Below are 14,847 nucleotides of genomic sequence, written 5' to 3'. Positions count from 1 at the left end.
CTTCTCTATGTTTGCTCACAAGGCAGCTAACCACCCCCCAACCTCCCCCCCCCGGAAAAAAAACCCTTTAGCCTTCTCTCCTTAAAACCAACCAGCTCAACTCTTTCAAATTCTTCAAATTCATGTGCTGCCCTAGTCATCTTGATGGCTCTCTGCTGGACTTGCTTCAGGATATCCATGAGAGGGTCAGACTGGATACAGCACTTCAGATGTAGTCTCAAAAGTGCCAAATAGAGGGGATTAATCACTTCCCTTTGTCTGCTAGCTGTGATCCTCTCAACAGAGTGTAATATGGAGGTAGCCCTTGCTGCCATGAGGACATAGTGCTAATTCTGCTAAAAATATACTGTTAAATATGCTTTTGGGTCCAAATAAGACAACAGCTAGTTTAAAATATATGTATTTATCCTTATCCTTAAAGGCAATGGAAACCACTGTCTGGTTGCAAACTGTTTAGAAATGGAGATCTGTTTGCTTATGTGATATATAATAATTCACTTATAAGAGCAGTGAAGTGTTTACAACAAAGCTGAAGGCTGGCTAAATGAATTGGCTGTTCCACACTTGACCAAAGCATATCATAGTTTCATTATTAGAGTGAATATAATGTTAATGGAGGTGTCACAGAAGAAAGCTACTTCACAGAATGTACACCAAGATGAAAAAAGCTGGGGAAAAAGGAGGCACTGGCCTTGACAAGATTCTCTGTAGTTTTCTTTATGTTTCAAAGAGGTGGTGGGCAGGGGAAGAAGGAAGAGGCATGTATTGTCAAAGAGAAGACAAAACTAAGGAAAAAGAAAAGAAATGGAGGACAAAGGACAGCTAAAAACTGGGAAAGAGGAGGACAGAGCAGGCCGAAGATTGTTTAATAAATGCAAATGAAGATTGTTATTTTGGTTGTTAATGAGGGAGAGAATATAACAGAGGGGAGAAGAGAGATGGGGCTGTCGGTGATATAATGTGCACATAAAACACTTCCTGGTATGCATAAAGAGAAAATTGAGCCTTGAAGACACTGAACTAATAGCAGAAATTAGGGAGAAAAAATAAAGAGAAAAGTACATGTCCTTTATCCAATTAAATTTAATTCAGGAATAGGTATAACCTATTGTAAACCCATTGAAACTGCATTTTTATGCCTTCTTTCTTGCCTTTGTCAAAAGCATGACATATAGAATGAGCACTCTGACTTAGTGTATGCCATGATTAAAAGCATCAGATGCAAATTCTTTAATGAGAATGTGAAGAAGCTGCTGCAGCAACAGAGTAAAAATACCTGAGCCCTGGTTCTCCATGTCTTTTCTGATTTATGCAGGTTAGTTGGAACCAACTGCAAATGTCTCATCTCCTTTTGGGCCGAGAACCAGTAGAGGGGAGAAAAGCCAGGGATTATTATGAGACTCTGCCCTCTGAGAAAATGTTTTTATCAAGCTTTATGCAGTTACTTCTGTAAACCAAAATCTTGAGGTCTTTGTAGCAGTGCTGGAGTTTTAAATTTGAAGTACTACTCATGCTACATTCATCCACTTACAGGGTTAATCCACTTGCCTAAGTTTTATATTCTTTTAAAAAGAAACAGAATATTTTGCATTAACTACTTGTATTTAAAAGTATATAAAAGTAATAGAATACAATAAAATAAGTAACTCTGTAATCAAATATCAAAGTATGTTTCATTTCACAGCTTTCAAGTATCTAAACGGATGTTATTCCACATTTGACAAATATTTGAAGGGGCTATTTCAGTTACTCTTTGACTAGTATTTTTATAACTGCCCAAAGCTAATTTTAATTTCTTTTGGGTTGTCTTACATTTCTGATTTGCCGTAAAGTTTCTTAAGGCAGTGAGGAAATGTGACTGTTTTGTGGAGGAGTGTATCATTGCATCAAAACTTGGCTTCCACCTGGCCTAAGAAAATGATCTGTCTGTTCTCTAGGGAGACGCTTCTAGGAGGTGACTGGTTTTTTATGTAGTGTATCCTCCCAAATTAAGTTTTTTAGTTTAGCTTGGCCTGAGGCAAAACGTTTCAGGATATTTTAGGAGATCCTGGTAGTTGAATTAATCTTATGAAAATAATACTAAAATTCATTCTTTATTTCCCTATCCATAGAGTATATGGTGTTCCCTCCCTTACATAGCTCCATTCCTGCACTGTCAGTGGCAACTGTCAACTGCATCATTAAGGGGGACAAAGACTGGCTCAGTGCCATTCCAAGGGGTGGTGGGAACCGGTGTCCTGTTCCACCAGAGGCAGAGCAGGCGGGGTAGCCCTCCTTGTGGAAAAACTCTCCCAAGACCTGAGGACTTTTTGTGAAGAAGAGCTGAATTCGGTTGATGCCAGCAAGCGTTTGCTTCCTGTTGCAGCAGCTAAGGCCATGATTCAGTAGTTGTCTTCAAAACCTGTCAAGGCAAGACCAAGGAACGGGGGTTTGCAGTCATCTGGGCTCCATATGTGGAAGGGTCCCAACAGCCTTTCAGTTCCCAGGGAGGGGGAGTCAGTAACTGAACTCCAGCTTAGAAGATGGACTTCCCGATCTCCTGCCCAGGGAGGGAAAACACTGGCAGCTACAGCAGACTGTCACTAATCTAAATACCTTGGGTCAACATCACTGGTCAGATGGTTGAAATTTGGTGTTATTGTGGGGTTCTCCCTTGTGTAATATATATATTCTGCAGACACTCTGGAGGTTTTTTCCTCTGAAAGTGGAAATGCCGCCACAGCTGTAATAAAAGCTATTCAGAACTGCACAAGTAAAGCACTGTATGCTTCCTACCTTGCAGATCCATGTTATTTTTATATACCTCCTGGTTTTATTTCATTCCTATTAAATGTTTGTGTTGATGAGTAATTAGAACCGGGACTGGAATGCCATCCTTTTGAATAAGCCATTATTTTGTTTAATTTTTTTTTCTCCTAAAATCCATTCATATTTCAAGGTACTGGAAGGCGAAATATTTTGATGGCCATCTTTGCATAATATATCCCTGAATGATTGAGGAAATAGTAATTTTAGTTAGCACTATATTAAAAAAAAAAAAAGTGAAGGCAGTGCAGTGAGCTTAGTTTTCCATTTTTATCTGTCATAGATGTAAATAATTCAAACATATAAGCATCAGAAGAAGCTGGCAGTTTGAAACTGTGACTGCATGAGTCTCACAGGATAATGTTAAAATTTCCTGTATGCTTCGATTTGACATTCTTTAGAAAAAGGTTGGTTTTGCTGAAGCATAAACCTATTAAAAGTTAATGCTGTTTCTCACTGGGCACCCATGCTAAACTAGAATGTTCATGTATTTCATGTGTATGCTTATGTAATTAAGCATCCACTAATTTCTTTCTCTTTGGGAAATAGTTCTGCAAATCAACACTCCAAATAGGAAGAGTTAAGATCATGTCATCTGTTGTTTAAGGTAAGGATAAGGACAGACATTATTATTATTTTATAATAGATTCTTAATCCTTTTTTCTGTGAAGTGTTGATGTTTTCATTAGAGCTAAAATATGTTGCATGTTTACAGAAAGCCTGAGAACTCAATATGTGGTCCTATCAATTTTAATTATTTGAGTCATTAGAACATCTAATTTTTTGCTTAAGGGTATGCGAATGTACCATTGAATCTGTTTTTTAAGGTTTTTTCCAGTTTAATGTCTGAATCCAAATTCATAAAGAGTTGGAAAAATGAGATGTCTGAGCTATAGGATTCACAGGGATTTTATATGAAGCCTATTTAATCAGGATAACACTGTTATTAATATTCATAAAGTCAGCTGGAACACAAATGACAGACTATGGAGCCTAAAATTTTTTACTTGTGAATTTATTAAAAGCAGCTTAAAAAATTAATGGAATTTAAGTAAAGTTGACGAAAATGAAAATCTTATGTTAGCAGAAAAAATCTTTATTAGAACTTTCTCTAAGACCATCTTGCATTGATATCTTTGACAGATTTCACCGGTACTTAAAGAAGAAAGATGCATGAATGGTCATTTAAAAGGATTTAAACACATTGGCACATTAATTTTTACATGAATAATAAGTAGTTTCCAAAAGCAATTAACTTACAGTGTACAAGATTTGAATAGAAAAATAGGACTGTGACATCAAAGGGCAAAGCAAATGTGCTGTACATTTTAAACTTTTAATAATACGACTTCTTAAAATAATTTATTTCATTTCCACAATAGGTAAAGTAACAGTGAAGGTATTTGTGTACAGCTTGGGTTTGTTTTGAAATACACAGAAATCTAGAACAAAGAAATATTTTGATGCCAAAGTGCTATTGGTAGAGAACAATTTCAGGCTTTTACAGTGATCAGGTGCTTTTGAATCAAGCTTTCTTACAGTCAATTTCTGTGTGGAAAACAGTCATATACTGACCACAGCATATGATTTTTCTCCCATGCTGCTATATGCAGCACCAGGAACTATTTGTTATTTCTGTATAGGGCAAAACAGGTAGATCTGGGATTTCTTTCATTAGTAGGAAGGTGCTCGTTAATTTACATTCGTATTTGTAGGTAGCTTAAATATTTAGTGTGAATTTTATGTGACTATTGCATATTATATTCAACAGATAAGGACAATTATTTTTTTTGCTTTCTGTGCATGATATTCAAGTAGTAGTCTTAACAGTAATGCAGGTTGAATAAATAGGTGGTGAATAAGGAAATTAGTTTTTAAAATTAACTCCAGATTCTCAGTTACAGTTTCATTTTTGCATTTTCACTTTTATCTCAGTCAACCAGTATACTTTATTTTAATCTCCAGCTTTAATTTCTTTTGATTATTAGACTGATTATTAACAGATTGTCTTCAAATGAAAGAAAAGCTTTAAGATAAGTGTACTTAATTTTTATGATGATTCCTCCTGGGAAAATCTTCACGGCCAGCTTCTGATTCTTGTTGATGTGGTGAAGATTAAAACTCTGAATAATGATGGTTCAATAAGTTTCGGTTCTAAAAATACCTTATGTTTGAAGTACCTACTGTAAAGGCACATCTTGAATGATAAGTAAGCGTTGTGCATAAGCTAGGTACCTGTTGCAGCATTTGTGTTCAGAAAAACTGATGTACATACTTAGCATATGGAATATTTTGTTGTTCTATTTACTAACATTTTTATTTCTAATGATAGGGAAAGTATACTGCAAACCCTAGGGAGCCCCAAAAGGTCTTTCTGTATGACTTGAATTGATAGGTCACCTTAATCTGACATCAGCAATATTTTTATTTTCTGTATGTGTAAATCAGGAAATTCCTATTAATTAGCAGAACGTATTTCACTTAATGAAGACGAAGTCTGTAAAATGAGCCTCTTGCCTTCTGTCTCCAATTATTCCCATGCCATAGTCTATTATTTCCAGGAGAGGGCAGCATTTTCCTACATCAGGTACAAGAAGGCACATGCCCTGCTTAGACTGTCAATGTTTCTTGTAATTACTCCCAGTATATTTGTTGCTTGCTTATGAATTAACTTGCATTTATGGAACTAAATCATTCCAATCATTTAATTACACCTGAGGAGCTGAACTATAATTGCTTGCTTCCAACTAGGATCTGATATGGCTTGAGCAGTATTAATTTGGTGTTTACTTTTCTGAGTGCTAAAAGCATTAAAATGATTGTGCAATGGGATTACATTTTACTAATTGCTGGCATTCATTAGCTGGGTAAATGGCGAGGAAGAATGACTGTATATTGTGAAGGGATAAAATTATGGTTTTAAATAGTATATTACTAGGCACATTAAGGCCCTAAGACATGTTTTAAAATACTCCAGAGGTTATTAAATACCGTATTTTCTTCATGTCTTGCTATATGAATATCTTATTAAAATACTGCAATTATTATGAACCTTTTTGTGCAATATGTAGGGAAATGGCTTCATTGACAGAAACCTATTTCTTGATATTAATAACCTTCTATATTTTCAGCTAATCCAAAAGTAAATGAGGAACTTAGGAAAAGATTGCCAACTCCAAATCAACACAGTTACACAGAATTGAAAAAGAAGCCTACAGCTTCATTTGAGGGACTTTTGTAAGGAACTCAGTGTTCTGCAATATGAGGTGAAGTTGTTATTTTTTGTTAAGACCTAAGCATATCAAATCATACACATTTTTTTTCTTATGCACATTTATAGTTAACAACAAATATGAGCTAAATATGTATTTCTTGAATGCTTAATGTAAATGTTAGCGTTGAATCTTAAGCGTTGGCACGATTACTTTTTTTATAATCTCAAAGATAAAAATGAGAATATCTGCCTTTTTGGTGTTGTATAGGAAAAGAATTTCTTCTGCGGCTTTATTAGTCAGAATATATGTCTTGGTATGATATGCTTGAATTTTAAAATGTGTACCTAATTTTTTTTTCTTTTGAACTCTTACATTTATCAACACAATGACAACTCACTGGGTATTTTCATGATCCAGCCACTGCCTCTTCAAGGCATATGTTGTATCTTTTTAATAAATGTAGAAAAAATATAGCAGGGAAAACATACAAAATAAGCACAACTATGTAGTTAAAGATGAAAAATTGTCCTTTGTACAATACATTTTAAAAGAGGTGTTTGAGTAAATAACAAAATTTATGGTAAGCTTACTATATGAGCAAGATTACTGATTTATTTAGCTTTCCTAGAGATATAGAATATAGTTGAATTTTTAACATATAAGAGAGCATATATTTTAACACTCAAAATGTTACGTGATAAGCATAACATTTTACTGTAGGTCTTATTTTTGAGTATTGAGAGTTGCTTCTTGAAGATCTTTGATTATATGAAATACTGCAACTGTGTAATTAACTGTATAGTCTGAAGCAATATGTATGCAAATATTAGGATGGATTATTTAGGTGTTTAGAAAAACCTGCAAATTCAGAGTTGGAGCAGTCATGAGCCACTTTACTTGTATTTTATCCAGGAAATTAAAGCAGGAGAAAGAATGTTGTAAAGTGAAGTGCATACAACCATCTGTAATAATTACCAAAGTGAGCAGTCTCATTGCCTCTAGCAGGACAACTCAGTGTGATTTGGGCTGTGCTCTAGCATGTACTTCCAAGACCAGAGGTGTTAACATGCAACAGAAAGCTGAACCAAACCATTACAAAAATTAGATGTGTGAAGAAAAGGTATCTTACTGAGAAATATAATTCAGCGCTGACTGTTAAAGTACACAGACTTTATTGTCCTGTTATAAATATTTTTAAATCATTTGTCTTGTAAATTTTCTGTCAGATGAAGGCAAAGTATAGGTGTGTTATAATATATTGTTTCAAGTTTATTTATCCAGAGTTTGCTTTATTTTAGCTCTGAAATCGTCAAGCAAGAACTGGACTCAGTGCCAGATCAAACAAGTTCAGAAGAACAAATGGAGAACTGGTCAAAAGGTAAGGACTTTTAAGATATTAATGAGGAACCTCAGGTGTTGTACCAGTGCTAGGCAGTGACTGGAATGTATTTGTTCTTGCTGATATATGACTGACTTTGGAAGAAAAAACAAAAAAAAAAACACAACCACATACTGCCTTTTAAAAGTATTTGGGGTAACAGGAGAGCAGCTCCAGGAATGTAAATCATCAGTTTTATTTTTATTTTCTGGGTTATTGAAAATGTTTTGGTATAACTTTGAGAAGTCGTATTTAAATTCTTAGTCTGTACATTGCACTTTCCAACCTTTTTTTCTTAATGGGTTAACAACAAATCTGAAGTCTGTCTTAAAGTAATTTTCTCATCTATTCACACCTGACTAGAGTATGATTAAGCCATCTACTAATATTAATGAGTTTCTCATTATTACTGAAGGTAGGCTTGGAGGTAGAGAGGGCCTTGGTTAACTTGGAACTTCCATGGTTCATGGAATTTTCATCTCCATCAGGACAGAAGGATCTTTTTGTATTTGGCTGACCAAAGTTTTGCTCTCAGATACATTCTTCTGTGTTTCATGGCAGAAACTTTAATTAAAAAAAAAAACCACTGAGTTCGAGAGCACGTTGTGTGACTGACTGACTTTACGGAAGAGAATTGTCAGAAAGTGGCTTGTGACTAGATAATAATGTATAGACTGAAGAAAGAGAAAGACACAGGAAGCAGACCTTCAGTACATCATAAAAAGGTGGATTTTTTCCAGTGTCTATGTGTAGGTTAAAAAAAAAAAAAATGGAATAGGTGTGTCAACATCAAAGATGCCTCCTATATCAGAGCCTGATAGTATTTTGTGTATTTCCTTTTTTTTTCAATTTTATACTATGTGTTCTTTCTCAAAAGATAATAAATGTCAAGCTTCTCATGAATAATCTGTTGTTTAGAAGAAAGAAGAAATACTCTGTCTTGGAGATGATTCATTTCTTACATACGTAAAGGGATTTCTATCTATATTATTGTGTAAAATAAACTACTTTTAGACCCCTTTTAATTAATGGAATTTTGAGCTATTACTGAGTGAAGTTAAAAATGTTTTTGAATCATATACTCTGAAAACAAAAATAGTCATGGTGGAGTAACTTAGTGGAGAATTGTATTCTGACAGCTTATACTTTAAATGTGTAATGGCTTAATCAGATTTAGTATTTTTAGACCTTTAGGGGTCAGCATACCCTAAGAATGGTTCAAAAGGTTAACTTTTCCAAAGTAGGCAAGTGAATACCATAAACTGATTCTCTGTGAAATATTTTCTGTCTAATTGCAAGAAATGGCATTCTGCTGCTGCTCACAGATACTTTAAAAACTGGGTAGTTACTGAGTTTCTTGTGTATTATTTTTTCTGATGCATTAAGTTAATATTTTGTGCTGTTTGGAAAGCTGTTTCTTCCAAGCTAACTTACGTATTTGTGTATCCAACGGAAGTTGTTATATAGACAAAAGTAAAATTGATACACTTTTTTTAGATCAGTCATTAATGAGTCACATAATTCTTTATGCTTTTACTCCTAGGGAAGTTAAAAAGGGATTATGGATAAATCTTGTATCATTATACTGGTTTGGATAAGGAATTTTTTTTTTTTTTTTTTTTTTTTTTTTAGAATTTTATTTGGGTATTACCAATTAAGTTACATTTTCTTATCATAAAGATAATAGATAAATTACAGCAATGTAATGTTCAATACGTACCCTTGGTAGACATTCTGGTGCGTTTTCTCATTGAACTACTAAATCAAAGCAACTTTTAATCCTCTGTTTAAATGTGTATGTCAAAGTGTGTACCATTTCATCTTCCGCTTGATTTGTCATCTGTGGTATCTTTCCTTTTTGCGGCTGGTACTGTACTGTATCTAGTTGTTCCTTGCTTGTAACTTGGAAGTTTAAAAGCTGTTTTTAGAATAACCCTATAATGATTTATTCAAATATATTTTATAACATACTGAAATGTTGGAGATTAAATTATTTGTCAAAAAATAAGGATGGTAAAGCACATCTGAGATTAAATTCAGCTGACTACATGAAAATTCAGTCAAGCAATGAGAATTTTAAAAAAACAGCAAAAATGTAGGTACAGAGAAGTGATAGGTTTATGGCGGTTATGTGGGATAATATGTAACCTGTTAATAGACGTTATAAAATAAAGTACTTGAAAGAAAGGTAGTGTTTAAGAAGAGTGTATCATCTTAAGTGTTTGATAGTTGAGTCCTTTTAACTTTCCGTGTTGTTTGGAATATAATATGCCTGCCTGGATTGAAGACATTTGTCTGTCTCTGTTCTGGTATATTAGGAAGAGTTAAAGAACAGTCCATGTCAAGGCTTATTGTTTTGGGTTTGTATCTAACTTAAATGTACTGTTTATCTCCGCAGCACCTAGTTTTTAATAGGAGGATAGTGACTTTTTTTCAATTCTCTCTAAGTATACTTGAGAGAATGTATCAGAAGCATAGGCAGCAGGCCAGTGAAGACTGTAATTTCCAAATGAAAAATATTCAGGATCCAGGCTAGAAAGCCTAGGATGGTAGTCCATTATAAAAATAAACTTATATTGGCAAATAGGTGTATATCTTTGTATTGCAGTAGCGGGGCTTGGTGGGGGGAAGCACACTGCACCTGGGTGGAGTTGTTACTTTAGCAGGGTTTTCGTGCATGACAAAAACTGCACAAACATTAATACTGTGAAAGTACAAGACGGAACCTGAAATTGGTTGCTTTTTGTACTTACATATACATTCAGGACTCTATATGTCAATTTGCTAAAAGAGCTAGCAGGATAGGAAAGTGGTGAGTGTGCAAATACTGGAGTTAAATTTGTGTCTCATTTGACTCATATCATGTACTGTGTTTGAATGGGTGCAGCTACACTTGTTCTGTATTATTATGTCTTTCACTACTGTAATGTTTTTGCTTGTGTGATTCCTGAACATCTATGATTTTTAAGGCCAGGGCAGAAATTAGATGAAGTCTTAGAATATCAAGTACTGTTTGTTCTGTTTTAACAATAAAATCATAGTTTTGCTGACTCCAAAATGAAAAGCATTGTAGAATTATTATTTGGAATCTCCTAAAACAAAGTAATAGCTTACCATTAAAAATAATCAAAGTCATTTGCTTCCTTAAAAGCTAGTTATCATATTTTTCAAGCATAGAAATAAATATATTTCTAAGCCATTACTTAAAGCAGACATGGAAATGTAAGTCAATGAACCAGTTTCACCTGTAAGAATTTGATGTCAACTCTTAGTTATGATCCATGTAGACACTTGCACTATAACTCATTATCCTTCAAAAGAATGTTTGTGCGACTTCTAAAAATACTTTAAAATTGCATGTCTGGAAACTGTAGTTCAGAGAAGACTCTAGCTTTAACGAGATGCGATAAGGTAGATTGGAACAGAACTGCAGAAGCAGCTTGTGCAGGGAAATTTAAGTGTTTCATCTAGCGGTGAGCTATTGTTTTCTAGTCTTGCTCCCTTCAGGAAAAATAGAACAGGAAAACAGATATGCAAACCTAATGAACAAGTTATGTATATACAGCTGCTCAGACACATATACATGTGATAAGCTTACATGTAGACAGTTGTCTTAATTGCACTGTGTGTTTGGGCATGCATTGGTCTTGCATGAATGCATGGTGTTAAGAATCTGGCCATAGCTCTCCTTGATTGTCATGGTCATGATGTGTATATGCTAGTGTATTGCTTACAAAAATATTTTTTAGTTCTTTTGCTGTGTAGTGAATAATATTCAGGAAATAAAACCTCTCTAGAAATATTTTTGCATTTATTTACTCCCATTTATAAATTCCATTAATTGTCAGCTATCCTTTTTGCATTCATGGTAAATGAGGCAATGCACACTCATATGCATAGGTTAAGTAAAATGAATCATCTTTTTTGGTAACTTCCTAGAAATTAAACTCCTATTCCTCACCATTTGTAGACTATCTTATTAGAAGTAGTAAGTTTTTCTAGTTGTGTAGTGATTTTAATGTACTTTTTTGAGAGTTTGGTTTTGTAATAGTAATTACAAGGACTTTTTGACTGGAATTGCTATTGTGTGACTTTAACATACATGCTAACACACGTGCACACACAAAGATGAAGGGGTAAAGAAAGCTGTGAGAGTAATGTGGTGTTGTAAAGATTTTTCATCTGATGCTCTAGTTGGGTCAAACAGCAACTAATTTTAAAAGTGCTGCTTCCCCTTTCTCCCCAGTACACCCATTACAGCTGTAAACACTCTAAAGTAAATCCGAAGCCCTTCTTCCAACGCTGTAGTAGAGGCAGAATAAACCATACTTGTCATATTGAAGTCTGTTTCTTCTTTTACATGCCTCAACAGGAGATACTGTGAGACTGTTCTTCCTCTCCTTCCTTCTTTTAGCAATAAGGAATGCTGTTTACCTGGGAAAGAAAGAAGACCTGGATGTTGCATGGGTGTGTATGCAGAAGAATTTATGTGATATGCAGAGAGGTAGAGTCCTTTTCACGCACGTGGCTCAACTGATTAGTGTCTTCCATGTGTGCTGTGCTTTCAGCATCAAACTCGCTGTGTGCTAGCTGTCAGAGATCCCCTTGCAAAGTGGCAAGAGTAGTTACAGGTTTCTCTGCACAGTATAGGAAGCAGAAGAGAGGTTGGGAGGATGATCAAACATAGGAAGAATGGCTAGTAGCTGTTGAGCAACACTAAGTATGGAAGATGAAGAAAACATCTTGCATGGAAAAAAGGGGAATAGTGTGCTGTGACTTAGAAGATAAAAAGGAGCTAATGATAACTGAAAAATCATTAAATACTGCCTGGTCTTTGCTGTAAATATAGTCACCTTTTCATGTGTATAAATTCTCATGTCTCCTTTTCCCATCCCATTTCTCTCCTTGTACATTTTGAATGGTTAAATACCGTGTATTTCTGGCTGGGCTGCATGCAGAAAGACTCCTCATCAGAAGCACAATTAAGTGTCCAGTATCTGCCTGACTCATTGGAGTATTGTGAATATGATTTTGTTAGACCCTTTACAGTACGCTGAAAATGTGTAGTGCCTTATCTGCACTGAGTACTGCAAACACTAAAGATGAGGAGAATGCACACCTTGAAGTATTGCACTTTGAATTGCTGAAGTGTTTAAAGTATGAGTGCAGCTAACTTCAGAATGTCCTGAAATGTGCTTCAGGGAGAGCAGCACTTATTACCACAGTAGTTTTTATGTAGTGCTTTGGAAGGAGCTTTAGAAGACCTAGCACAAGTACAAGAGGAATTTGGCTATTTTCTTCTTTAGAAACCTTCATTGCTTCTATTTTAATAACAACTAGAGCGAAGCTTAAGTTCAGAGCAAAGACAAAAAATTTATTAAAAAAAGGTTCTCCAGGGAGTGCATTGGAGAGTTTTATCTGAGAGTTCACCTGCATCTTTAGTAGACCATTTACTCGGAGTCAGGGGTGTATGGGCAAGGTGTCTTACTGGCACTTTATGCAGAGTGACCTTTCTTTTATGTTGAACACTTAAAATTACAATATTTTTCTTCGCTTCTAAAGCTATCGTTTTCTGGGATTTTGTTTAGAACTCTAATTCAGCAAAGCCTTAGTTGTTTGTTTGTGGTAGGGGAGGTTGAGTACATTTGGATAAGAGAATTTTCACTATAATTAATGGACATCAGGAAACATGACCCTGCCTAGATAAAAGGGAGTTCTGGATCATTAAGATTTAGATAATGGAAGGGGTTATATGTGAAAAGCAATTGTCTGATATGACAATAGCAAAAGAAAAATGGAATGGAAGGGTTTACTTTGTTTTTAGGTGGTTTAGAAAACATAAACACAGCATGCTTAGTAAAACTCTAGCAGACACTATGTTTGGAAATTATGTAATAACTCCATATAGGCTGTAATGATATCCTGAAACCCCGTATTTAAACTAACCTGAATTACAATGAGAGATAAACAGAATATTTACCCATCCCTTATGAGCTGCTGCTGATATGTAAATTTATTCTTCTACTTTGCACAAATATACTTTTGAGCTACTGCTTAAACACTTCAAGGTCCTTAGCCAAACAGTTTTAATGATGCCTCCAATATTATGAAAGTGTGACATTTGATGAATGCCTTGTATAGTTGTGATATCGGGGAAAGTGTAAACAAAAAACGCACATCAAGTCATCGTGCAACACCTAGATAATTTATAATTTTACTGTTTATATCCATCTTGACATTTTTTATCTGCCAAAGGCAGGTTTCATTTGGAATCTTAATCTGAGATTTATTTGGTGGATCTGGAAATCATAGCTAGAGTTCCCACAGGAAATGGTCCATCTACCAACAGATTAAATGGCAGTCCTGCAGTTGTTAAGGGAGCTCTGCATTTAACACACATGCATACTCATTCAGTCAGCACTGTGGAGAAAAATTAAAGTAGTAACCCAGGTTTAGGAACAATGTAGCTAAAAAGTCCCATATTTGCTGAATGACAAAGGGTTATATAGCAGCATTTCATTTTATTATTCGTGCTTGAATTTCTTGTTTGCTTTGTTGAGTCTGCTGACGAATACTAATAAATGCCTGCAACAATCCAGACGAGAGATGCCTGGCAACAAAGCTATGCGGTGGACCTCCCTGATCTTCTCCAGTTCACAACCTGACCTTTTGAAAAATTGGCTGGGCTAAGCTGCAGAATTTGGGTGTAATGGTTATTGTTAACTCCAGCTTTAGGATTTATTAATTTGTGTGATCAAGACTTACCTATACTTCAAAGTTTCAAAAGACCAAACACAATCATCTATCCATTAGAACTAACATTGTGTTTCAGTGAATCCCACTTAGTATCTGCCTAGAGATTCTGCTGTTTTGATTCATTCAGAATATAAAAATGCTTTTTCAAGTGTGAGACCAATCCAGCGAAAATCTGGTGTCTTCTCAGAGACTAATATTTTAAAATAACAATATGTTAATGAATTGCAAATGGAGAGTGGAATGCTAAAGGAAATGTCTGATATTTACACATTAATAAATGCATCACGATTAACTGCAGTGAATACCAAAATAATGATTGGCTGCGTATTTTAAAGACTTAGAAGCATTTTTCTATTTTAAATATTCACCAGTTTGTACACAATTGCTGTTTAGATGCGAAATAGGAGGGCAAAAGACATAGGGAGAGGGACAGGCGAGGGAAACATCATTACTAAAATAATCAGAATCCTTGGAGAATTGTAAAAAAAAAAAAAAATGCCTTTGCCAGAATAACTCCAACTGTTCTTAATCTCCTTCTCAATTTCTTTCTTTATGAAGGGTGTTGCCAGGGTTCCACACAAGTACAGGTGAATAAAGAAGCATTCAAAGTAACACAGATGTCCCCCTGCTTAAATTGCTAACACAGAGTGAATCCACTGTTCTCTTTAGATTTCTTTAAGGAATAAAAAAAGG

At 35.0% G+C, this 14,847-nt stretch overlaps 1 protein-coding gene across 1 annotated transcript in view; it reads left to right on the top strand.

Moving 5' to 3' along the window:
- Positions 1-14,847, top strand: part of MIPOL1 (mirror-image polydactyly 1) — a 195,020-nt gene that overhangs the window by 28,287 nt on the left and 151,886 nt on the right. The window contains exons 4-7 of the mRNA XM_082318279.1: positions 3,355-3,412; positions 5,937-6,071; positions 7,319-7,398; positions 11,771-11,865. Of these exons, the coding sequence (XP_082174405.1) occupies positions 6,067-6,071; positions 7,319-7,398; positions 11,771-11,865 (180 nt within the window). The 5' untranslated portion in view covers positions 3,355-3,412; positions 5,937-6,066. The remainder of the gene's footprint in view (positions 1-3,354; positions 3,413-5,936; positions 6,072-7,318; positions 7,399-11,770; positions 11,866-14,847) is intronic.

The sequence above is a fragment of the Platalea leucorodia genome (genome assembly GCF_965183815.1).
Source record: "Platalea leucorodia genome assembly, chromosome: 7".
NCBI classification, from domain to species: domain Eukaryota; kingdom Metazoa; phylum Chordata; class Aves; order Pelecaniformes; family Threskiornithidae; genus Platalea; species Platalea leucorodia.
This window is presented reverse-complemented; position numbering and strand designations above follow the sequence as displayed.